Source organism: Lepidochelys olivacea (genome assembly GCF_965140295.1).
Source record: "Lepidochelys olivacea isolate rLepOli2 genome assembly, chromosome: 13".
Taxonomy (NCBI): domain Eukaryota; kingdom Metazoa; phylum Chordata; order Testudines; family Cheloniidae; genus Lepidochelys; species Lepidochelys olivacea.
This window is the reverse complement of record NC_140423.1, coordinates 7,683,213-7,710,251: the sequence shown is the minus strand read 5'-3', so window position 1 is coordinate 7,710,251 and position 27,039 is coordinate 7,683,213. Positions and strand designations below refer to the sequence as shown.

General features: G+C 42.3%; 1 protein-coding gene across 1 annotated transcript in view; it reads left to right on the top strand.

Moving 5' to 3' along the window:
- Window positions 1–101: 101 nt before the first annotated feature.
- SLCO4A1 (solute carrier organic anion transporter family member 4A1) overlaps window positions 102–27,039 on the top strand; it is a 47,513-nt gene continuing 20,575 nt past the window's right edge. Inside the window, exons 1-4 of the mRNA XM_084646437.1 lie at window positions 102–177; window positions 1,294–1,411; window positions 23,833–24,764; window positions 26,646–26,736. Of these exons, the coding sequence (XP_084502563.1) occupies window positions 23,966–24,764; window positions 26,646–26,736 (890 nt within the window). The 5' untranslated portion in view covers window positions 102–177; window positions 1,294–1,411; window positions 23,833–23,965. The remainder of the gene's footprint in view (window positions 178–1,293; window positions 1,412–23,832; window positions 24,765–26,645; window positions 26,737–27,039) is intronic.

The following is a 27,039-nucleotide window of genomic DNA, read 5'->3' as shown; positions in this document are numbered from 1 at the left end:
GTTTCTATTGGTCCAGCTGGGATAAGGCCACCACCTTAAATCCTCCTGGATTGGTTTGGCTCTTCATCAATCATTTCTAGAATCTGGGACTCCAGAAGGGCTGAATGGAGAAGGAGGGAGGGAGAAATAGAAACTGGCGCACAGAGGGAGAGAGCAGCTGCCAGAGGCCAGGAGGAGGTACATGTGGATGGCTGGCTGGGTGGGGAGAATGGGGTATTCAGTACAGTGTGTATAGAATAATGCAGAGACAGTGTAATAGATTGTAAGGTAATAAATGATCTATATAGTGACTATTTAATAATGATTATAGGGATCCAGATTATTCTTCCCTGTTTTCATTTAGGTCCTTTTTGTGATGAGGTTTATTGCAAAACTCAGAGGTCTGATCATCTATTCTGCTGAATATGATTTTCAGTTCCCTGAGGGGGTCAATGGTCAAGGTGTGCAGCCTTAGGGAGGGAGGGTGGCAGCTAAGGGCTGGCAGGAAATACAGGCTGGGGAGAGGTATGGAATAAGCATGGATGAGTTTATATTTATTCTGCTTTCAATGGCTGATCAAGTGCAGCAGTGCAGAATGAATGGGAGCTGTGTGTTCTCATTGTCAGGTTATGCGCAGCAGTTACTCCACAGGATAGTATGGCCATAGCCTGGTCTGTCTGGGAATGTACTTAGCTCTGGGGATACAGAAAAACAGACAGCCATCGGTACAGCCTAGGCACCCCGTTTAAATGATGTAGATTTAAATAATGTATTAACGTGGCTCAGGAACTGGGGTGACGGACAAAGTTGTAGTAAAAAACCAAATGAATGAGCACTTGATGTTACGTTACCTCCCTCCCTGTTTTTATAGCAGCATGATCAGGCCACACAATTTGGGCAAAATCCTGGCTTGTTTGGTGTTTATTGATTTTTGTTTTGGTCACTAAATAGCTCAATTTTGGGTGTGTCTGGGAGGGAGCACAAAGCACTTGGGATGGGCTGAGACCTCAGGGGAGGAGGAGGACATGTTATGAAAGAGACAGTGGGGAAAACCCCCCCCAGCAACAATGTTTTGTTATAATTTCTGATAATTGGCTGTGGGTTATTTTGTGGGAATAGAACAGGAGGGAAGGGGCTGCCAATAGGCATATATCGGTCTTTTAAGCTCTGTTTTTTTTCATTTTGCCACTGGTCTGCATGCTGATGGGGCAGTTTTGTGTTCTACTTGGGGGGTAAAGATGCGGGACAGTGATATCTGAGCTGAATTAATGTTAAGCTGGGTGACCTTATGGTTTGACATTCACCTCTCCTCAGAAACCTTCGCTGAAGCCGGGTGAGGGTGCATGGGAGACGCAGCACTGCGTCCACATGCTCTGAAAGCCGCCTGCTTCTGTAGTGTGCAGCATTGTTCCTCCCGCAGCACGTCCGTGTGGTAAGTGTACACTCAGCCCAGGCGCTGGGCCCTGGCGGGGGCTGGGGGTTCTGAGCTGTTTTTCCAGGAGACAAGAGGATGACAGAGAAGGGGATGGAGATGGAGGGGCCTAATGGTTTATTTAACTGAGGCAAGGGAGGGAGCCTTGCCTGTGCTCCGGCACTCAGCAAGGAGTGTCTGTCGGGTTATTCTCGGTCATGCACCTGCTGTTGCCACAAGGCAATCGCCTGCCTCAGCCTCTGTCAGGAAATGAATCTCTTTTTCTACCTACTCTGCAGTTCCTGCCATCCCCCTCTCCCCCTTGAGTTAATGATCAAATTAAGCTTAAAAGCTTCCCATAAAGGGCCAGATCCTGCTCTTGCTTAGACCAGTGTACATTAGGAGTAATTGTGTGGAGCCCAATGGAGTTAACCCAGACACATTAAAAACTTTCCCATAAAGGGGCAGATCCTGATTTCACTTACACCGGAGTAAATCAGGGTATGTCTACACCAAAGTGGCACACCCACAGCACTGCGGCTAAGCCGCTGGAGTGCTGCAGTGTAGATGTGTCCTGCATCGACGGAAGGGGTTTTTCCATAGATGTAATTAATCTACCTCCCCGAGAGGTGGTAGCTAGGCTGATAGAAGAATTCTTCTATCAACATAGGTGCATCTACAGTGGGGGGCTAGGTGAACTTAACCATGTTGCACAGGGAGTGAAATTTTTCACAGCCCTGAGCGAGGTAGCTAGGTCGATCTAATCTTTAGATGTAGACCAGACCTTAGTTTAGTTCCAGATTAACTCTGGTGTAAGTGAGAGCAGCATCTGGCCCTAAATTTAATCCTGTGGCATAAGCAAAAAATCCAGAACATGAATCATGAAAGATCACTGCCCCACTTGGAAACTTTTAGATCTACGATACATCACCCAAACCACATTCAAATGTTACGCACCCTTTTCTCTATTTCCTTTAGCATTATTGCGGATTGCCAGGTAATATGTGGGAGCTAATGGCTCACTAGAGGTCCCCTTTCAACTCACACCATTATGAGCAGCACAGAACATTTTACTACCTCATACATGGGCTGATTCAGTAGCAGGCAAATCAGGCAGAATGCATGTCATACTGAGATGTCATCATGCTTTGAGCTTGGTATTAATGAAATTATATGATCTCCTAGAAAGTAGAAATACTCTAGTGCAATAATGAAGGTATTTTATCTTATTGTAATAATAATAATTAATACTTTTCAAAGAGCTGGTTGACTTTTTTGCATAACATTTTTTAACTTGGAAAATGGCTCCTCCCCCCCCCCTCCGAAAAAAAAAATCTCTGGCAAAAAATTTGTCAAAAATCTTGAAATTTTTCAATTTCCATGATGTTTTCTGTGATTTTTTTTAAGCAATATTTTTATCAATGCAATGGTATCACAAGGTACCATTCAAATGTTCCAAATTTTAAATCAACAATAACTATAGTTAAATAAAGAATAAAATGCATGACTATTGTTATTTCATTATTATCTTTTCTCTTCCTTGTTGTACTTTGTCAATCAGAGCACAGCACCATTTTTATAATGAGCATGAATTGGATCATTTGCTTTTCTTCCATGGGCAGAGGGGATGCCAATCCAGTGGCTGTCCTTGTGGGCATAAATATAAAACTTCACTGCACCATCCCTTCTTGCGAGCATATAGACTCCTGAAGGGGCATGCAGGGATGTGGCTTGATGGGATTCTAGAGCTGCTGGAGGAAGGAGGTAGTGGAATAGTGGACCAGCTGTTCTATGCAGTGGCATCCCTGGCTGATCCCACAGAAATCTGAGTAGATACCTGATTGAAAATTAATGCTGTTTCAGTGGCTTTAATTCCTTCTTGGCCCCTCTACAGTTGCGATTGCCACAAAAAAACTGCACTGCCAAGGGAAAATTGGGGCCAGCCTTCCATGCAGACACACCATTACACTCTGCTCTGCCTTCCTCTGTCTTGGAACATCAGAATCCATTGGAAGTGGAGGCTACGACTCCTGCCCATTTCACTTCACCCAATACCCTTCTCTTCAAGTATATAATTGACTGCAAACTCCCTGAGCTGAATCCCATGGAGTTCCCGGCCTCAGCCTTTGTAATTTTCCCAATGGAAAGGGACAAAATCTGTTATTAGGGCTTGTCATGCAAGAAAAACCTTTTCTCATGAACAAAAATCAAATTTTTTAAGTTGTTTTTGTTTCATCTGTTTTCCAATGGTTTCAAAATTTTTCGCAAATCGAAATCCCCTACTCTGGTTTTATTGAAAACATTCTTGAACTGTTTCTCAGTTTTTGTAATTTACTGAAAACAAAATTAAATGCATTTCAATCACATTTTTTATTTTAAAAATGAAAAAAAATCTAAAAAAGCATGATGTTTTTCACAAGAAAAAGGAAAAATGTTGATAATTTTCCACGAAAAAAACGTTACTGGATTTTCAGAATAAGGTTCTATTTTCACTAAAATCTTGTCATTTGATATTTTTGACCCACATCAATTACGATGTATGTTGTTGTCTTTTTGCTTAGGGGTCCCAATCAGGAATCAGTATGCCATTGTGCTAGGGGCTGTACAAACACCAGAACAAAAGATGGTCCCTGCTCCAAAGAACTTCCAATCTAAGTATAAGATGAGACATAACAGGTGGGGGAAATGCTATTTCAGTGTGATAAGCAGTAATCGCAGTGCAGCAACTGCCAAATGATTTTTCTAGCTATACTTTGCAAAGCTAGTCTATTTGTTGGAATATTATTAATCATAATTATGTTCATATCATAGTTTGCATTCCTGAGATCTCAATGGCCTTTAGCATTAGCAAAGTGAGCTCCACGCTGCTTCCAGTGAGGTAGGTTAGCATGGCTATTAGCATCTTTGTGCAGATTGGTCATTTTCACCCAGGCATGGGGATATCCTAACACGACCCTCAGCTTTTTTCATATCTTGTTTCCTGGTGTATACACTGCTGTTATGGGCATGAATTTATGTTAAAGAAAACCCACCAACCCTTCATTGTGTAGAATCACTTGAGTAGAAAGAGATAAGTGAGCCCTGTATATATACGGCATAGATCTTGGTAATCAGCAATAATGGGAATGGATGCGCAGAAAAGAATGTGTCCAGGGTTTTGGTGCTGGGATGATTGCAATGAATGTATGCATATACCTAGGGCTAGGGTGACCGGATGTCCCATTTTTATAGGGACAGTCCCGTTTTTGGGGACCTTTTCTTATATAGGTACCTATTACCTCCCACCCCCGTCCCACTTTTTCACAGTTGCTCTCTGGTCACCCTACCTAGGGCTCAGTACTTCTGAAAGAAGTGCAAAGCCAAAGCTCTAGGATTCAGCCCTCAGAAGTGCAGAGAGGCTTCCATGTAGTGCAGGACAATGAGCTCAGCAACCTGAGTTGACACCGGTGTGTGCTCTGAAATGAGAGCTTTTGACTGGGGAGGAGTTGGCATGCTGGGGAGGGAAGGTTTAGACGGAAGGCCAGATCTTCAGCTGATGTGACATAAGGAAACTTCATTGATGTCACTAGAGCTACAGTGATTTACACCAGAAGAGAATCTGGCCCACAGGGTGACCATGGCAAAGAGAGTGAGTGCAATCCCGTGAGTTCAGTTCACATGCATAGCAGCTAGGATTTTCAATCTCTCCTACTGCCAACAAGGAGTAATTGCTACTACTTTAGATCTGCATTTAGCAGACAGAGTGTGAGGGCCAGTCACTGATGGAAAAGCACCCCAGGGTGCAAAGAAATTAGCATCCAACTACTCAGTGCCGTGTGAGCATCGATTGCAAACACACCAAGGCAAGCTCTGTATTTTTATTATGTGTGTGTACATCACCTCGCATGATGGAGCCCTGGGTTGTGGTTGGGGCCGCTAGGCACTACCATGGCACCATAAATAAATTAAAATGATTGCTAGAACATAGTGCACTCCTCCCATGTCTAATCCACCCTAACATATCCCCTAGATGAATGAGGGTGGAGTGGATGGCATAGCGCTTTAGAATGATCTCCGCTGATCGTACTCTTCTTGTCAAGCCAACACATGGCAGTGATCACTCTCCTTGGTTTATTTCACTTTTATTATGAGCAGGGTGGATTTGATTTAAATCACTAGTCAGGCAGACTCGATTTAATCATGGATTTCTACATAAAAGTGTATTCTTGTGCGTTGTTATAACCTTAATACATATTCTTCACAACTCAGATGAGACCCAAACTGGGTCTCTTTTATGGCCTGCTGCCATTATAGGTTTTCCCTTCTAGTGAGAGAATGGTATGGTAGATCTCAAATCAATGAAGGCTACAGTCAGAAAGACCTCAAGACTTCTGGAATATGCTGCTCAAACAGTTTCACTTTTGTTTCTACTGCCTGTCCCTCCCATCTCACATTTATCTCCAGACTTCTTCTCCTTGTCCAAATCTATTTTGTCCCCAACACTCTTCTATTCATTGAACTTTTTGAAACTTTGCACTTTTAGAGAGAGGTAAGGGATTGACTCTGTGTAAACAAATTTGCAGAGGGACAATAGGATTGTGGTCTGTTATTTCTCACCTCTATATATCATTTTTTTATTTATTTAAAAACATTTTTGCTGTTAACAAGCGTGTTATCTCTGGAGACACAAATCCACAGTTTGAGAACTGCAAAACTAAGCATCTTTGATGGTATCTTTTAGACTGAGCACTGAGTCCCATTGGGTAGATAGAAAGATTAGCCTAAATAATCTATACAGAAGCCCCTGGAACCCCATAAGATTGGGTCCCTAATCCATGAACTATTGGAACTCATTTACAAAACTTTCCTTAAACATTACATGAATATTGTCTTATACTATAGAATTAGAATTTATAATCCCTATTCCATGATGAGATATTGTGGAGCTATAATGTATCTTAATTAAAACTATCTTTAGATAGCGTTTTTCCTCAAAAAGCATTTTATTAAAAAAATCCAATTTTTTTTATTTTATTTTTTTAAAAATCATTGATTTTTATCCACCCTGATTTTGAGTAACAAAGCCCCGTGCTCAGCAACCTCTCGCTCTCTCACAAGACCTCCTCCAGACCCCTGCAGGACTGAGTCCCTACTATGCAGGCACAGTTACTGTAGGAATACAAACTGAGTATTTGGGCATTGTATTTGAATTCTGTTTCAGTAGCATGAACAGAACACACTGGAGTAGCATTAATAGAACATTGACTTTTCCAGTTTGTTCCTTAATCACTATGCCGTCTTGCTGTCAGTGAAGTGTGGAGCAAGGTGATTATGCAATGAGAGGGTTTTTCCGTTATGTAGAATTCTGGTTAATATAATAATATAGTAATGCTTAGTGAGATCCTCCTATGCAAATATTTAGCAAAGAGCTGACACTGTATTTGTTCTAATCGGAAGAATCACAATGCTTTTATTTATTTGAGCATAAGCTTTCGTGAGCTACAGCTCACGTCATCGAATGCTTTTATTTAGTTTGTTGCAGGCTTGGTGGTTAGCCAAATAGAGTATGATATCAAAGGAAAGATTCCCCTTTTAATGCTGTCTCTCCCTTCTAGGGTGACCAGACAGCAAGTGTGAAAAATCGGGACTGGGGTGGGGGGTAATAGGAGCCTATATAAGAAAAAGACCCAAAAATCGGGACTGTCCTTATAAAATTGGGACATCTGGTCACCCTACTCCCTTCATAACCTGATGCCCCTGCAGCCTTTATGGTATATAAGATCACGTCCTTCCAGTGCTGTTACTTTAAGGTGGGTCTGCTCCATACTAGTTACAAAGTCCCCCCGGCAGGCATTTCAAGGTGACAGCCTTTGAAGCCAATTGGAGTTTTAATTTTTATTTCAATGGTAGTAGGACCAGGCCTGTCGTGTGCTCCTTTAATACCTTTGAACCACTTTCTCTTTCCTGTTTGTTGTTGTTATTAAGGCAATTTAGAGCCAAATGTTCAGGTGACATAAATTGTCATAGCTCCATTCTGGCCTTAGTGAATTTAGAGCCCATGAAAGATGCCAGAGTGACAGCACCAGAATCTTAGTCCCAGATCCTCAAAGATATTTAGGCTCCTAACTTCCACTGATTTCAAAGGGAATTAGGCACACACATGCCTGTGAGGATCTTGGTCTTAAGTCATTTATCTTCAGAGTGAGATGTGCAAAGCAATGACAATTCAAAGTTCCATACACTGCTCTGCCAATGTACCTCAGCTACCATATTGGGCCTAATCCAATGTCTATTAGCATCCACGGCAGGATATTGGATCAGACCCATTGTTATGATGGTTTCTATTATGTGGACATCTGTCCATTAGAAATTAGATGGAGCAACCTCCCCACCCCCAACTCTTTCATGCAGGCCACTGAAGAGCTACTGGCTGGCCATGATATTCAGTCTTTACCATATTCATCACTATATGAAACAATGACCTACTAGGAGTCAAAGACTCCATCCCATTACAACTCCCAACCAAACATGTCCCATCCTACTTTGGCGATCATGATAGGAAATGTACTGATTTGACATAAGAACTGATTCAAAGAGTACTGAAGTCAATGGACAGTCTGTAATCGACTTCATTGGGGTTTGCACGATGTCCTTAGTTACTACAGTGGCCATTGCATTGGAAATACCTAAGACAGAGAGGTAAGTAGGTGGACTGTTTAAGCAAAACATTTAATATTTACATAGAAAAGTTTTTCTGATGTTAAACCTCTGTTTGGACAGAAGCTAGCTAACCTTTTACACAAGATTTCCATATTGCTGGTGTCAAAAAGTAATGTCATTGTATTTAGCTGTCTCTTAGGGGTTTAATGCAGTTTAAAAACTATTGTGATCCATAGTTGGAGCGCAATATAAGTGCAAAACATCCTTTTTATTCTAATTGTATTGTGTTTTACTTTTCAGTAGCATGGCAAGCATCTAGATTAGTCTTTGAAATTCCCATTGTAATTAAACACATTAGGCCATTTCTATCCCTTGTGTAATCCCACTGATTTACAGAGATCTGTCCCAGGGGTGACTTAGCCCCTAATTTTAAAATATAATGTATATTTTATATGTGGCGTGAACAATCTTTTACCATGCAAACTTGCAGAATGTCAAACTGAGGGAACTGAAGACAGTTTTTTTTGAATGATAACAGGTGTAAGAAGAAAAGGGAACTTGTAACACTTAAGGGTTTTTTTAATTGATTTTAAAGGAGGTAGTTGTACATGTTGAGAAAACAAGATCATATTTTGTTTTTTTTCAAAGGAGATACATAAGGATTTGTTATGGTCTGTCTGAAGAAATTCCTAGCAAAAGTATTTTTCTGTATTTCCAGAGATACAATTTCACATTTGTGAAATACATCTCTCGAAACACACTGTGGCAATGAGACAGGACTTTCATTTTGCTAGCTGTCAAAGATATAGTAAAATAAAGACAAACTATAGAAGTCTGATAAACGAGAATAGCACCTGATAAAGAAATAAGTGTTCCCAAAAGTGCTTACCTTTTCTGTTCCTAAATATACCCTTCCCAGAAAACCACCTCAAGCCAAACTTTAAAACATTAAGATATTCTAAAAATTGTTGTTTTAAAATTTCTTCCATTTTGGGGGCCACATAGAGACCATGGACTCAACCCTGATTCCTGGTGCAAGTTAGAGCAGGTGCAGGGGTTGCTCCAACTCATTTCAGCTGGAATGGCGCCAGAGGGGTCATTCTGCTGGTCCAGAATTGCTAACGGGTAGTGCATTCTTCCCATGCCCAGCTCTGCATTACATCCCCTAGATGAATGAGGGTGGAGTGGATGGCATGGCCCTTTATGCTGCCAGGGGATTCCCCTATAACAAGGGAATCCCTAGCAGCCTCCTGAAGGCAGCTTTAAGTCCTCTTTGCACTGCTGGAGTAGACTTACTCTGGACTGAGGAGCTGGCTCCTTGAAGCCAGATTCTGATTCCTGTTACACCAGTGTCGATCCAGGGTAACTCCTTTGACATCAGGGTAACCAAGATCAGAGTGTGACCCATTTGTTTGGACTTTTTTCCTAAAATCTGAGGGAAAACATTGAAAGAAGTATTTTAGGGGGAGATTTTCAAAGCTACCTAAAAAAACTGAATTACAATGAATGTGAATTAGGCACCCATGTTCACTAGGCAGCTTTGAATATCTCAGCCTTACATTTTTTTTAAACAGTGCAGTTTTTTAAGTGTAAGTTTTTCTCACATTCGATCACATAGGGGGTCAGATTCTTTCTTTCTTGAGTATTATTTACTTACTGTGAGAAGTTGCATAGACCTTGACTGGACTTCTTGTGTGAATAAATCCGACATAAGGTGAACAAGGTTGGCAGAATCAGACCCATAGTTTGTTATGGAGAAGGAGAGTAGACCAAGTTTTGCCCTCCGTTACATCCATCTATGTTTATAACTGCAGGCAGGATTTCTTCCATTGTATTCATCTCCTTTAACACTCAAAGGGCCGGTCTGTATCTTGCCCCGTTAGCCTTTAGTGGACAACAATAAAATGTTCTCGTACCATAAATGAAAATCAGACTATTGTTTCACGGAAGGCAAGAATCCTTTAAAGACAGATTTCAGATTTCCGAGTAAACGTATCCTCCAACAGCTGCTGTGTAATACTATAATTTCCCATGTGTGAGAGACAGTGGAGACTATGATCTACAGGCTTTCTCACTGCCACACACGGACAACAAACCACTCCGAATTCCAGCAGATGTTTTGCTTTGACAATGAGAACATTATACACTTGTTTCTTCCTCGGTCTCAGGAAGAAATACCATTTGGCAGCAATTTGCTGGCTGGCCATGGGAATGAATCACAGATCTGATCAATGGCTCTGTGACTTGAAAATGCCCTCTCAGAAGCAGGGAGGTTTACAAGTTGTCTGGGTTTGTGTCTTTTAAGCCAGTGTTCTGGCCCTTGGAATAAAGTTTGTTGTTTGTTTGTTTAAATCATGGATCTGTGTTTGCATATGGTCACTGGTTTATGTGAATTTTAATTTCTTGGAAAGGTTTAACAATTCAAGGTCATAATGTGCTGTCTGCTCTCTTCTTTGAAATCAAAGGGGAAATCTGCTACAAAATCGATGGTGTGATTTTTAATAATTTAGACTCAGACGGCTGTCCATTAAGAAACGGCAGCTAGCAGAGGGAGAAACGGGCATGCAGGGAGATGAAGACAGGGTGTGGCCAAGTCAGAGTGTCTGTGTGCAACCCAGTGAATGCATAGAGACCACACTTGGGATTTTCAGTGTCCCCTGCTTCCAGTCCAGTGCCACTGTAGAAGCCTACAGCTGAGGCAGTCCTGAGGCCAGCCACTGACTAAAAAGCGCCCGGGGCTTCTATGAAAACCATATTGTTCCAGACCCGCTGCTCAGTGTCTCATGATATCTATTGGCCACATTGTTATTGTCATCCCACTCCTCTCTTTACTCTACTTCACCCTATGGTACTGTGACCACCCAAATGTCAAGCTCAGCAGCCCCTATTGCTGACTCAGTGTTACTCTGTCACACCTCTCATCCCTAGCTCTGCAGGATGGAGTTCCTAGTGTCCTTGTGCAATTGCTGCAGCTGTGAATGCAACCTGGGGATTTGATATTTGCATTTGGAGTCGGAGGCTGCAATGCACCCAGAATTCGGGTCCTCTCAAAAGCCTATGTAATGAGACAAAGATGCAATATGTAGTGGGGTTTTCAGGATGCAGAATTCTGGCTAATGTAATAATGTGGTTTTGTGCACCGTGACCGCAGTGTTCAAATTAGCCAAAAGCTGACATAGTATTTCTTGTAAGAGGAAGAATCATAAGCTTATTTTGCCTTTGGGGAGAGTCAAGAAGAGAGTGATGCCAGAAGAAACAGTTTCCTTTCTGCACATTGTTTGGAAAGCAGTGTACTTACAGTAAAAACAACGGTAAAACAATTTTAAGGAACTGATTTAAGCAAAGCATGACTATTTCAGCTGGACAGCCACTCCTTGTGTACCTTGCTTCACTGGAGCCTTCATGGCATGTAAAGATCACACCCTTCCGGCTCTGTTTGAAAGTGAGATAGACCTGAAGAACCCTGCAATCTGATCACCTGATCTACATAACTCAGGCCATAGGCTTTCATGAAGTGATTCCGGAGTCTAGCCCAACAACTTGTGGTTGAACTAGAGTATCTCTTTTAGAAAATCATCTGGTCTTGATTTAAAAACTTTAAGCAATGGAGCATTCATGACAGCCCTTGGTAGTCTGTTCCAAAGGTTAATTGTCCTTTCTGCTCAAAATGTCTTAATCGTATTTCCTGGTTGAACTTTGTTGACTTTAACTTCCAGCCGTCTTGAAATCTTGGCTCTACGTAATCTAGTACCTAAAATGCTTTTTGGTAATCATCTGCTCTGGCTTTCTGTTGATACTGGGTGAAATTCACCTTACTTAGAACAATTAAGTATGACTTAGCATAGGATTTTTATGCACGGGGGCAAATTTCACGCACTGTGGGCAACAGTTCCATAGCTATTAATAGAGCCATGTGTATAATTATACATAATTGTTGCTACTGGGAGGCTGATCATGTAGAGGCAGTGGACTCCAGCTTGAGAGCCAAGAGACTTGGTCCCTGATCTTGCGATGGACTGGATGTGAGCAGACCTCCACTGATGTTTCACATAGACACAGAAGTCCATCCACACAGTCTGTTACAGGAATGGTGACTGGGTTCCATCCCTGACTCAGCCACTGTCTTGCTGTGTGACTTTGAGCAGGACACTTACCCTCTCCATGCCTTGGTTTCCTTCTCTGCAAAATGGGATAATAATGCTTCCCCACCTTTGTAAAGCAGGGATTAGCAACCTTTGGCATGAGGCTCGTCAGGAAATGCTGCTGGTGGGCCGGGATGGTTTGTTTACCTGCAGCATCCGCAGGTTTGGCCGATCACGGCTCCCACTGGCCGCAGTTCGCTGTTCCAGGCCAATGGGAGCTGCGGGAAGCGGACCGGGCCTGAGGGATGTGCTGGCCACCGCTTCCTGCAGCCCCCATTGGCATGAAACAGCGAACCATGGCCAGTGGGAGCTGCGATTGGCCAAACCTGCGGACGCTGCAGGTAAACAAAGCGGCCCAGCATGCCAGCAGATTTCCCTGATGGGCTGTGTGCCAAAGGTTGTCCATCCCTGTTGTAAAGCATGTTGAAATCTACAGATGAAAAACCACTATTAATGTGCTATGTATTATCATCGATCAAAGACAATGGGCGTTTTGCCCACGTAAGAGTTTCAAAACTAGGGCCTCCTTTGTAGCCCTGCTTGCTAAGATTTTCTCCTCCATCTTCCAAAAGGTGCACATTCTAGACAACGCTGGGAAGGAGCTTGTGCAGCTGGTGACAGCTCAAGAAGTGGGAGTGCAAGAATGTGATGAAGGGTTGAATGCTGACCAAGTTGCCCAGGCAGCCAGGGGCTGAAACTTTGAGGAAACTGTGCAGGTCCCAAAGTAGATAAATCCTGGCCTTGCTGCATGTACTGAGGACCACAGTATCAAATAATAACAATAGAAGGGGGAAATTAGTGTAAAGGAAGAAGACACAGAGCATGATTCTGCTGTCAGCTATAGAAAAATATTGGCAGACTTTGACACAATGTCCAGTTCTACTTATAGTCCTAATTTGTGTCCAGTTTACACATGCTGAAAATACCAGCATTTCTAAAGCTCACTAAGGAGCTGTTCCTGGATAATCTTGGATTCAAGAAGGACCTGGATCCCTGCCATCTCCAGCCTTCTCTTTTGATGCATGGCTGAATTAATTTTATATCAGTGGATTTAAAGTCACCGACCCCAGCTGGAAATTTAACTTTTGACTGGGTCCCACATTTAAAAGAGATTTATATTAAAAAAAAATCTTGGACCATTCGCAATTAGCTTTCTTCTGAGTTAGCAATAATTGTAATTGATAGAACCCACTGGGCTAGATTCAGTGATAACGGCATAAATGAGGAGTCACTCCACTGAAGTCAATGCAACAGTAGCAAGATAGTATAAAACCAGTGGAAGTAATAGAAAAGTCAGGCCATGTATTTTTGAACAATGGATAGAGCGAACGAATTTGCTGACTGCTTTCATGGTGAATGTATTTCTGACCTTTTCTCTCCAGTATTGTTATCTTTCTTTTTTAAAAGGGAAAGTGGATTCCAAGATAGACACTGGAATTTAATCATTTCTTATCAGTGTGAACCTTTGCTGCCCTGGGGGAAAGCAATGGAGGTTAAAAATATGTAATCTACTGGCAATGCCTATTTGTATGTTTGCTTTTATCTGAATCTTGTTAAAGACACATAACATTAAGTATCCAGCAAAAATAAAAAAAAATAGACTTTATCCCAAAATTCTGCTTCCATCAGGTGAGTCTCTATGCATGTAGCTAATATGCCCACTGTATGCACAAAATGGTAATCACTTTTGCCTAAGTCACTAATGCAATTTAATGAGCCAGGCTTGTCAAACCACAGCATTCGGGGGCTTGATCTTACTCCAGGATTGGGGCCTACAGGAGAGGGCTAATAAATTGTTACTTGTGTAAAAAAAAAAAAAAAAAAAGTCCTATTCACAAAGAATTTGAAGAAGACTAAAGTTCTTTATAAGTTGATGCTAAGATAGCTACCTGGATTAAACTGATGTTTGTAGATGATCTGCAAAGACTATGCCTGGTAATGATATTTCATTTCACTAATGATGAATATTTTCAAAAATATAAAGTGTGGAAAAGGATGCTAGACTTCTTTTTACTGCTCTTTTGAGGTTTGATAGTAAAACAGTGATGTGTCTACTGAATAGATACGTACTTTCAGAGCAAGTTGAGAGAGAAAGAGATTTATCTATTTTTTGCTAATCAGTGGTTTTTGAAAAAGTTGTTGGCATATAGATTTTGGAGACAGGTTTCTACTTTGGTTAATGAATATAGAGAGAGGGTACAGAAGTGAGAGATAGAGTAGTTGGCATTAAAACGTCAAGCCACAGTAGTATCCACATTGTGATTAATATATTTTCCCCTCTCCTTAAAAAAGGAGACATTCACAGTTACACTGTGACAACAGTTTGGAAAAGCTGATTTTTAAAGGTTTTATGCTGCAATTTTATTCTGACCAGTGAATTTATCTAGATATGATTAAAGAACCTAACTGCTTGAAAACAATAATACTTAGCTCTTTTTCAGAAATACATGTGAACAAAAGTCCATGTGCACTGGACTAATTTTGCATGGGCAAATTATCTTGCATCACAGTAAATGTGCACTCACTTAACATCCAACTGGCCACATTTGAGCATCATTACTTTACAGGATGATGAGCACAACAACTGAACACACACTTTTACATATGTTTGCTCAAACTTTTGGGGAGAAAGGCATTAAAAGAGGAATGGTATTAATGGAAGAGGTTTGGGTATTCTATTACTGAAGGCCAAACTTTTTATGTTTGAGTAATGTTCTCTCTGCCAGAATGAAAGTTATGCTGTTAAATCTCTTCCTTGAATTGAAACTGTGTGTTGTTAGAGTCTGTCTAAGACCCCTAGATCCACGCACAGGCACTTTTATCGTTGCATGGATAAACTGAAATAAATAAATACGCTCTGAAAAGGTGGGTTGATTCATCTTCAACGTGTTTTCAAGCAACTAATTGAAACCCATCAAAACACATTATGTGAGAAAATAATATTATTAAATAAATGTGTTAATGATTGCAAAATGCATTGAAGAAGTGCAAAGTGCTCTGTAAGTGCTAAGCTTTATTTATTAATAACATTTTATTTTATTATAGAGCCTTCCTAAAGTGGTCATTTAAGATCAGATGCTACTAGTCTGACACGCATTGAGTAGTCCCTGCTCCTCAAGTGGTGCTATAGACTCCAGTGGGACTAATGAGGGAGGAAGGGACCTCCCAGTATGAAGAAGATAGCTCTTAGGATGATCACAATTGTCTCGTCTGGCCTTGGAATGGAGTAAATTACTTTCATACGGAGAGCCAAATTTTGCCCTTTATCACACTTGCACAGCCCCAACGAAACACAGTGAGCCTTTGTCAAACTGTGGGGGGGGTGTTTATCTGAAATATACTATTAGCTTGCAATTATTAAATGCACTATATTTTCTTGAGGCCAACTCTTGCTCACTGTTTCCCAGACTGATTACAAAGTAAAAGATCTCAGGCCTTTAGCCATTTTAGGATAGTGAAATTATTTACAGTGTCACACGTACCAGGGAACAATCCCAACATAGTCAGTATATTGTACAAGTTCTTTTTTTCCATCTTTTAGCTATATCAGCACTCTTAGTGCAAAAGCCAGTTCACAGAAGAATCATGTGGATTTGTGACACTCCTTGGGAGGCTTTGCCATTCATAAACCAATGAGTGGATTACACTTTATCCATATGGAGTTTATTATCTGTGACAGAAATAATATGGATAATCCTCATAACCCAAGTAATCCATGAAAAATTCAGTACATGTTACTAAGATAAATTAACCAGATGGGGCCAGAAGACCTTGACCTGTTCTTGAGTGATGGATGGGCCTGAGATGCAAAATTTGGATCACGATCTGAACTTCCCCAAAGTCTGAGGTGTTCGGGTTTAGGATTTAGGTTGGGCACCATATGTTGTCGTCAGTTGTTTTAACTGGTTCAGGACACCCTGCATAAGAGAACGGGACACAATGACTATCACTCCTACACGGTATGAGAAGTACTGAAACCAGTACAGTGCCTAATACTCTAATGAACCATATTTTGGGGCTACACATAACTCATTGACTGTTTGCTCTACATGCTATGCCTTGTATTTCCTGCTCAGACTAATGTATTTGGAGCCTGCAGCAATGACGATTTCTGTCTTGCACCGCATGCAGGAGAACAGGTGAGGGGGAGAGGTTAAGGATGTGCAGAACCCATACAGGAGGGGTTGCTATAGAGATCAGCTCTTGGCATGCTGTCATGAAGGTGAATTGACAGCAAGGCAAGGGCAGGCCTGCAGGGGGCAGTAAATGGTTTTGCAACTTGGTTGATCCACAGGCCATTATTCCCACAGGGAAAGGCTTTGCAGTTGCTATGGGGCCTGGTGTGACCCACCAAGCATCTCAGCCACCTGGCTCTGTTTTCCCCAGTCTAGCCTGAAACAAAATGATTTGGAGTCACAGATGCTGGTAGGAAGCCATGGGACCAGGGAGTCATGGATGGATGGTTAGAATCAATAAGCCTTCCTCACTCATGAAGAAGGGGCTTGGTTTTTATTCAATTACTCAGCAAATATTCCTTATGACACTATGATCTTACACAATACTTCAGTGTTGACCCATATAGCATAAGCCGCTTTCACCGATGGGAAAGCTTAAATTGTGAAAGGATGTCATTTGCTGCAGTAAGACCCTATAAAAGTCCAACTGCCACAGAGTAAAAAGGAAGATTAACTATTGTTGGGCATGTTTCAGCAAATAGGATTACGTCAGATGCCAATTATCAGCTAACTCATAACATTCGTCTAATTGAGGTCCGCAGCCGAGTTCCAGAGTATTTTTAATTTTGGTCCTGTGACTTACTGTGCTATATTCAATGATAATCCAATGAAAACCTTTGTTATTTTCACTGTTGATATAAAGCCAAATATTTTTTTTTGGTGGGAGGAGAAGGGGGAGGACCTTTACTAATCTCATAATCAAATGCAAGCCAAGAAAAGAAAGTTCACAAGAAAGAAAGTTTACAGGAGAGTTAGAGAGCATAGTTTAGCTGTAATCTTTCTGAAAGATGGGTAAATGTATAGTTTACAGTAATCAGTATGTAAAGTAATCTAGACATATTTAAAATCTGGAAATTATCAACTGAGTGATTAAAAATCAAGATCAGTGAAAAGCCATACTTGTGTGGTCCCTATAAAGAGTGACAATTAGGAATTGTATGTAGTTAAATCAAGCGCTCTTTTCTAAAGGCTGTATTCTGTCCTCTGAAGGAGGTACACTCACCTATGGAAGTGAATTGCTCCTACTTAATATGACCCTATTCTTAAATTACTTTCCTAGGTAAAAATTGGTTTGCTGGACATTATATTCAAGCAGTATGGTTTTCCTTCTTGCGGCATGTAGTTGCAAACTGAGTCAGTCAGGATATGACTACAAAGGCAGATGGTGCTGACAGTTTGAAGAATGAAGTTTCTCTGTGTGGGAAAATAATCAGATAAGACATCCTGTGACAGTCCTCTCTCAGGGGGTTGGTCAGTAGGGTAGCATTGCCTAGTGGTCAGAGCGTAGGCCCATGACTTGCAGAGGGGTTGTTGGTAAGGGAGTCCGGGCCCTCCCACACCACTGGGCTCCAACCCAGGGCTCTTTGAGGACTATGAGTGATCTGACATCTTGGGCTGCTTATGGCTGCCCTCCCTGGGCCACGTCCTGCCTGCCCCCCGCAATGGTCCCATGGTCACCATCTGCATTTAGGCGGAGTGAAGGGTGTCTGCTCACCACAAGACAGCTTTGGATGGGTGTGTATAGCTCTCTTCCTCTCTTGGGCAGCAAATTCCTCCTTCAGTGGTATGGCCCACCCACCCTCCTGGGCCAGCTGTGTCCTAGGGCTTTCACCTGCTGGGGTCATTGAAACAAAACAGAGGGCAATGAACAAAACTCGGAGTCCCTATGAGAGGGAGAGGGAAATGCTTCCCTCTCAAGCTGACTCAGCAGCAGGGCCTCCATTCCCTCAAGGAGGGACCTTTGGGCAGTTGTCGTGTGGAGAGATTGTCTTGCCCTTAGCTCTCTGCTGCTGGAGCTACAGGGCGCCAGTCTGCTCTCTTCTCTGGTCTGCCCCCAGTTGAGCTGCTCCTCCACCTTTAAATCCTTCCCCATTTGGAGCATTTCCTACAGGTGTAGCAGGCGGGGCTGGCTGAGCCCAGAGCAGTTCTTTAACCCCTGCTTGCCCAGGGTGTGGGGGTTTGTATACCACAACACACATCCATAGTTTAAGAGTTTATTATATTTAGATTATTAGGAGCAAGTGTAATGAGAATACCAGAAAGATGAGCTTGCAAAAATGATACATTTATACATACACTCTGGGAGACAGATTTTTTTATGGCTTCATGCTAAAGTAAACTTCAGTAAAGAAACTGGTGCATAGTATAGAAGGTCATCGGAATATTTTTTTCTAGTGTATAGCCTAGATTCTCTCAAGCCAGTAGCCATGTTTTTACTTTAATGTAGCTAGAACGTTGATGCATTTTTATTTATTGCTTCCTGTTCTGTATTAAAAGAAGTGAAAATAAATGAAGGATGATAGCAGAAATAAGGCCACAGGGCTAAAAAAAATCACAGATAGCTTTATATTTATGACATTACCGTTTTATGATGATACTTTTTTTAAAAAATTGGCACTGCATTTAAATTTCAAAGTGTGTGGTTAGTTTCAGTGTTAGCACGTGCTGGCAGTAGCCTGGAGGATTTAGAACTGACATTCAAGAGGAGTACAAATTTTATCTTGGTGAAAATGACTCATGAAATGTGAACACGTTCTTAGATTATCAGCCTGTTGAAAGGAATTCAACTGGGAAAACAAAAAGAATGGTTGTTCTCTATTCTGGTCACAAATCTACACTCCACACGCAGTCCCACAGTAGCTGGACATTCCTGGTAAAGAGCTCAGTACAGAAAGTTGCTAGGCACTTTCTGCTGTGATCCAGAAGCACTTAAATTTAAGCATGTGAGTTCTTGAACTACTGAAGACAGGATCGGGGCCCAGAGTGCTTAGCAACTTGCAGGATCAAACCCCAAATGATCAGCAGTGAAATAGTTAATAACATTGGCATAAGGTCCATACCTCTCATAGCACCATAGGCCTGAATTTTCCAAGGTCAGCATTTGTTTTGGCAGTGTAAAATTGCACACTCACTATTTGCACCTGTACTCTACAGCCACAAACACCTACTTTGCACACAAGTTGGTCCCAAAAAGAAAAGGAGTACTTGTGGCACTTTAGAGACTAACCAATTTATTTGAGCATAAGCTTTCGTGAGCTACAGCTCACTTCATCGGATGCATACTGTGGAAACTGCAGAAGACATTATATACACAGAGACCATGAAACAATACCTCTTCCCACCCCACTCTCCTGCTGGTAATAGCTTATCTAAAGTGATCACTCTCCTTACAATGTGTATGATAATCAAGTTGGGCCATTTCCAGCACAAATCCAGGTTTTCTCACGCCCCCCCCCTTTTTTTTTTCCAAAAACCACACACACAAACTCACTCTCCTGCTGGTAATAGCTTATCCAAAGTGACCACTCTCCTTACAATGTGTATGAAAATCCAGGTGGGCCATTTCCAGCACAAATCCAGGTTTTCTCACCCCCCACCCCCATACACACTCACTCTCCTGCTGGTAATAGCTCATCCAAACTGATCACTCTCCTTACAATGTGTATGATAATCAAGGTGGGCCATTTCCAGCATAAATCCAAGTTTAACCAGAACGTCTTGGGGGGGGGGGGTGTAGGAAAAAATAAGGGGAAATAGGCTACCTTGCATAATGACTTAGCCACTCCCAGTCTCTATTTAAGCCTAGATTAATAGTATCCAATTTGCAAATGAATTCCAATTCAGCAGTTTCTCGCTGGAGTCTGGATTTGAAGTTTTTTTGTTTTAAGATAGCGACCTTCATGTCTGTGATTGCGTGACCAGAGAGATTGAAGTGTTCTCCGACTGGTTTATGAATGTTATAATTCTTGACATCTGATTTGTGTCCATTTATTCTTTTATTTATTCTATTTGCTTACAACTACAATACCCACCTGCAGAAGTGAAGAAACAGATTGATAGAGCCAGAAGAGTTCCCAGAAGTCACCTACTACAGGACAGGCCTAACAAAGAAAATAACAGAACGCCACTAGCCGTCACCTTCAGCCCCCAACTAAAACCCCTCCAATGCATTATTAAGGATCTACAACCTATCCTGAAGGATGACCCAACACTCTCACAAATCTTGGGAGACAGGCCAGTCCTTGCCTACAGACAGCCCCTCAACCTGAAGCAAATACTCACCAACAACCACATACCACACAACAGAACCACTAACCCAGGAACCTATCCTTGCAACAAAGCCCGTTGCCAACTGTGCCCACATATCTATTCAGGGGACACCATCACAGGGCCTAGTAACATCAGCCACACTATCAGAGGCTCGTTCACCTGCACATCCACCAATGTGATATATGCCATCATGTGCCAGCAATGTCCCTATGCCATGTACATTGGTCAAACTGGACAGTCTCTACGTAAAAGAATAAATGGACACAAATCAGATGTCAAGAATTATAACATTCATAAACCAGTCGGAGAACACTTCAATCTCTCTGGTCACACAATTACAGACATGAAGGTCGCTATCTTAAAACAAAAAAACTTCAAATCCAGACTCCAGCGAGAAACTGCTGAATTGAAATTCATTTGCAAATTGGATACTATTAATTTAGGCTTAAATAGAGACTGGGAGTGGCTAAGTCATTATGCAAGGTAGCCTATTTCCCCTTGTTCCCCCCCCCCCCCAGACGTTCTGGTTAAACTTGGATTTATGCTGGAAATGGCCCACCTTGATTATCATACACATTGTAAGGAGAGTGGTCAGTTTGGATGAGCTATTACCAGCAGGAGAGTGAGTTTGTGTGTGTATGGGGGTGGGGGGTGAGAAAACCTGGATTTGTGCTGGAAATGGCCCACCCGGATTTTCATACACATTGTAAGGAGAGTGGTCACTTTGGATAAGCTATTACCAGCAGGAGAGTGGGGTGGGAGGAGGTATTGTTTCATGGTCTCTATGTATATAATGTCTTCTCCATTTTCCACAGTATGCATCCGATGAAGTGAGCTGTAGCTCACGAAAGCTTATGCTCAGATAAATTGGTTAGTCTCTAAGGTGCCACAAGTACTCCTTTTCTTTTTGCGAATACAGACTAACACGGCTGTTACTCTGAAAGTTGGTCCCAGTGGCTTTCTGGGTGTCAGATTCTCACACACCCAGACACACAGAGCTGTGAATCTATACCAAGCTGGTGCAATCAGTGTGTGTGTGTGTGTGTGTGTGTGTGTATTTTTATATATATATATAATATAAAGAAATAATCTGTAAGTGTTTCCAGCAAAATGCAGCTTAATACTAATTGGTTTGCCGAGTGCAGCTGCTTTCCCCCTGGGTTCAGATGATCAGAAAGCGTTTTTGTTTTAAAGGGAAAACAAACAAACAGTTTCCTCTTCTCCTTCACCCCTGCTCTCTGCAAGCCCATGGCACTGATGGTACATGAGGTTTATTGCAGTCTAAACGGGAACGTTTTTATAGGAGCTTCTTGTGCAAGTGTTGGCAGCACGTCACAGGTTCATCAACAGCCTGACATTCAGGGATTGAATATGAAATATGGATGCTTTGAAAATATCCTGCCCTAAAAAATTCAAATATCTTATTTTCTAATTTATTTAAGACCAATATTCAATGGGGCTCCTCACTGTCTCCATATATTATAGTTCAACTAGTGTATTTCACAACCAGTTACGGGGAAACTGGAGCCACCAAGAGTACTCAGTGTAAGAACCTCTTTGAGAGTAGGCAATCCACATCAGTAATCAGTTTATAGTCAGCTGTCTGTGCCCTCCGGCTGGCTTTAAAATGGCATGTACAGTCTAGCTATAGAGAGGACTTCACAGAATAATTGCAAATAGATCTCAGGGCCTGAAATAAAATTGATCAAGTGTGGAAAGTTCTTGTGATAGTTACAAGCTGTTATTAAACAATATCCAAAAATGAGCGCATGGGACCTTTTACAATGTGAAATTTATGGTTTCTACATAGCAATTGTTAAAAGTTTCTTAATACAGAACAGGGTTATACTGGGGTCACATCTGCATTGATTACCAGGACAAGCCGTTCTTTTGTTGCTTTAGGGCCACTGCAGCAATCAGCGGTTTACAGCTATTCAAATGACATGCCCTCTTCCACGTCAGACTCACTTGTTCAAAAGGACTTTCCTCCACTGCCATACCTCTGCTCCTCTCCCCAGAGAAGGTTAAAGAATGATTCTGTCTTTACACATTAAAACAAGTACAAATGGTGGAAATGATCAGATGCATGCTGCCTGTCACCTTGCAATCCGTCTGCCTTTGCTGCATCCCTGTTCTTTTCCTGTACGTTGTCTATCAAGGGTAAGCAACTTGGGCCAGATGCTGATTTCACTTACACCAGTTGTAAACTTAGGGCTTGTCTACACAAGGGACACTGAGGAAAATTAATCTGAATTAACTAAATATATGGCTTTAAAGCGGATTGGTAAAATTGCATGAAACCTCTGTTCAAACTAAACTAAAGTAAGGCCACTGTAATTCTAAATGAACCCACACAGAGGTTTCATGCAGTTTAACTAATCCACTTTAAAGTCACACCTTTAGTTAATTCAGATTCATTTTCCTGAGTGTCCCGAAGTGGACAAGTCCTTAAAGTAATTCCACTCCAGCCAATGGAATTAATTCAGATTTACACTGACTAGAATCCTGTCCTGTGATTCCGAGCCACTGCAGAAGTGCCCCAATGAGACACACCACTGGCCTGGAAACCATATTTGTCTTCAATAGAGATGACACTAGGCCTGAGGAAACCTAACCCTAACCCTCCATTATTGGACTGCCACCCTTCCGAAGGTCCCAAATAGGAACCACTATTGTTTTACCTTAAATTGCAACCATAGGCTGCTCAAGACAATCTGGTGCCCATAGGCAAAACTTTAGTGTGCTGCGCGCCCTGTAACGGTCCTTTGTTCACCCGCTCAGAGGGAGGCCACTCAGTCCGGTCCTGTCTGGCCAGGACCAGAGGCCGCAGGACAGCCAAGAGCCCAAGGTAGACAAAACAGACAAATTGGCTGGGCATGGTCTGAGTTTGGTTCTATACCTTCTTGCATCTGCGCGGAACATTGTCAGAACGACTAGCAGCTGCATTCTGCCCTCAGATTCCATGGAAGTTGCACATATGTATCTGAGAAGAGAATTTGTCCCCGTATCCCCTGGCATGAGACACACTGAGATACACTTTCCGCATAAATGGTTGTAGTATTAAGGGAACAGGGAGACATTGCTGCTGAATTAACGTAGAATCCCCTTGCTTCTGTAAGAATGTTATGTTGCCCGTGACTATCATTTAATGTACAGTGGGTTTTCTTATTCCTTTTTCAAGGTGACTCTGCATATTTCAGTCCATTGGCAGGATTAGGCTTTGGGTAAATCCAAAGTCCTCACTGCAGCTTAAGTGTTTTGCTAAACTTGGTGGGAGAATTGGTTCAGAAATGAAGGTTTGGTACAGAAATCAGTGAGAATGGTGAACTGCTTGGCACGTCACGTTTGCTAACTTCTTCTGATGTTCTTGCCACAGAATGAAGTGGTCCGGAACCTGACATTCACCCTCTGCCTGCTTACAACTGGCCATAAATTGCAACACACTGGGAGCCAAATCGTCACTGCACCGTGTAAAAGATCCTCAGCCAGAAACAGCCAAACAAGCTTTGATGGAAATGTCTTATAATTTGACAGGAGAAAATGAATTCAGTCCCCCCCAGAATTTAATTGTAACCAGCGCATCCAGTCCAGTTGAGAACAGCTTAAAGGAGCCTTGTAACACACCACTGAGCAATGATACTTTATATTCCAACACAAACAGCCCTTCAGATTCTTATGTGAAACCTCTCTGTGATGCAGCATCCGAAAAGAAAAGCCAGTGCCACAAAGGAGTTAAATATGTCTCCTCCGAAGGAGACAAACTTGAGTGTGGGTGGGGGGCTTTCACGCCTGCTTGTTTACAGTTCTTCAACACACCTAAGGGTGTCTTGTTATTCCTCTGTGTGGCTTCTTTTTTGCAAGGGATGATAGTGAATGGCTTCATTAATACAGTCATCACCTCAATAGAACGGCGCTTTGACCTGCACAGCTACCAGAGCGGACTGATTGCAAGCTCTTACGACATAGCAGCATGTGTCTGCTTGACGTTTGTCAGTTACTTTGGGGGCAATGGGCATAAACCACGGTGGCTGGGATGGGGAGTGCTCATTATGGGAGTAGGATCCATTGTCTTTGCATTGCCCCATTTCACCACTAGCCAGTATGAAGTACACTTCTCGGAAGAGACCGGCATGTGCTCTTCCAACCACAGCGTGCAGTGTGCGGAAAGCACGTCGATCCTCTCAAACTACAGATTTGTCTTCATGCTTGGGCAGTTCCTGCATGGTATTGGAGCGACACCACTCTACACTCTTGGAGTGACCTATTTAGATGAAAATGTCAAGTCTAACTACTCCCCTGTGTATATCGGTAAGTCAAGTAGCCTACTGAGGAAGAGCCTTCTGTTCTCTTCAGTCATATTGGCTGAAGAGAAATCAAATGCATTTGTGTTGGCCCCGAATGTAAAGTGCTAGAAGAGCTCACCAGGGGTAATCCAAGTAATTTGTTCCAAATATCAGAAGAGATGAAAATAGGAGAGGGGAAGCAACAGGCTGGAAGATTCTGAGCTTTCTCTCCAGTTATTTACAGGCAAGAAGAATGTTTTGAGTTGCCTGAATATTACAGCAACTAGATGCATTACTTTAAATCTCCAGGTTCATTCCCCCCCTCCCCGCCATATATGTCTGGACATTGCAGAGCTCAGACATCTGACCAAGTATATGAATTTAAAGGGCCAACCTCAGCTTCTACACTTAGAACACAATCCACTGGTTCTTCGTCCTTCCCCAAAGCATGCTATCCTCAAGATCACATTTCTCCCTTTAGTGCTACAACATGAGAAAGGCATTGATAATAATAACGATCCTCTTCTACGCATGGCTAATCATATGGCAACTGCAAAAGGCCTCTAATGTAAATTGGTGTGATAGGGAACATGTTCACTAAGGGCCTAATCTGGAGTCAATTGAAAGACTCCAGTTAATTTCAGTTGGCTTTGGATCAAACCTACGGGCCCGAGCTGTAATACCAGAGGGCTATGGAGATAGAGGAAGAAATAACAAGAGTCCACAAGGGTCTGTTCAGGTCAGTGGTCCATGTCATATTCTGATGGCAGTGAGGGGTAGAGCGAAACGTAGGCCCCAATCCTGCAGTCACTACCATGCCCGTTGCTTACCACGGTCAGTAGTGAGACGACAGGAGTATTCACAGTAGTGAGCATTATGCCCGGGAGCCCGTGCTAACAGGATCGAGCCCTTGACTGGTAAATAATAAAAAAAGTTGACTCCAAATTACATAGTAGTTTTTCTGCTGAAACAAATTTAGGCTCCCATCTTACAAACACATGAACGTGCATTGCCTCCAAGGGTACTTGGACTAGTCCCAAATACATGATTGTCCATTTGCCTATGTCACAACCATGGGAGGAATAAATGGAAAAGATGTAACTTGGACTATACGCCCATGCAAGTCCATCCGAATCCAGGTCTGCTGGCCTGTTTACTGCCTTGCTGGAGCATGTGGGGAGGGAGGGTCAGGAAGGAGGCAGAGCCATAGCTCAATTCCTCTACTTGTGGAGACAGTGTGGGGAGTGTCATGATTTGCCCCTAGTAAAGACGTGCAGGAAATTACTGTCTTCCCTGAATGAGAAGCGGGGGGGTCTTGTTATTCTTTTTACCACCCAACAATGAATATATTTTCATCTAAATGTTACATGGCACAGCTGTGTGAACCTGCTGTAAACTACAGCCAGCCAGGCTCTTCTGCCCCCTACAGTCCAGAATCCCGCCTTGCAAAATGAAGGATGGTCTTTGCTGGCTGCAGTCCATAGCCTTCCCAGCCACTGACAGTTACCCCACAGCGGAAAGAAGCTGAGACACCAGAGCTGTGTGTGTGTGTGAGTTCAGAGCTGTAACTCCCCATTTTAGCGCCCAGGGCAAGCAAGCATATTTGCTGCCATTTTTTTTTTCAGCATTTGTCTGGTCCATTTTTCTGCCCCTGCGGTTTTGCGCCCGAGGCAGCTGTCCTGCTCACCTCACCCTGGTTATGGCCCTGTGTGAGGCACACTTCCTTCCAGGGCTGCACTTAAGATCCTGGCACTTTCATACCACTCCCTTGCCCAGGGCTGTGCCTACTGTCACCCTAGGGTTTTTTTGCACTGTTTCATTTGAGGGCTAGCTTAAAGAAAGAGCAGAGTCAGGGCTTTCAGTAAAATGCCAAGGAATCTGTAACACTGATTGTTTTCTCTTTCAGCTATTTTCTACACTGCTGCAATCCTTGGGCCCGCAGCAGGTTATCTGGTAGGAGGAATGTTTCTAAATATTTATACTGAAATAGGCAAACAGTAAGTTGGTAAAAATAAGCTTGTTGCTTTTCCTTTATGCTGTGCAGTTCCTTTAAAAAAAATTAAATGAAACCTTTAGCAACTTAAGTGGAAAAATACCCATTGTCTTCAAAGGGGTTTTGTCCAGCAGTGAATTTGTAAGTGGGCTATGTGTGGGTATGGTTAAAGCCAGAATGATGGGTTTTCATTAATGGAAAAGAATTACTCACATGCCTTATTTTTCTACATCCGTCATCTTTGTAGTTTGTCATGTGCTGTAGCTGTGCTGTGGTGAGCAAGAGGATTTCTTGAATGAGTTCCCCT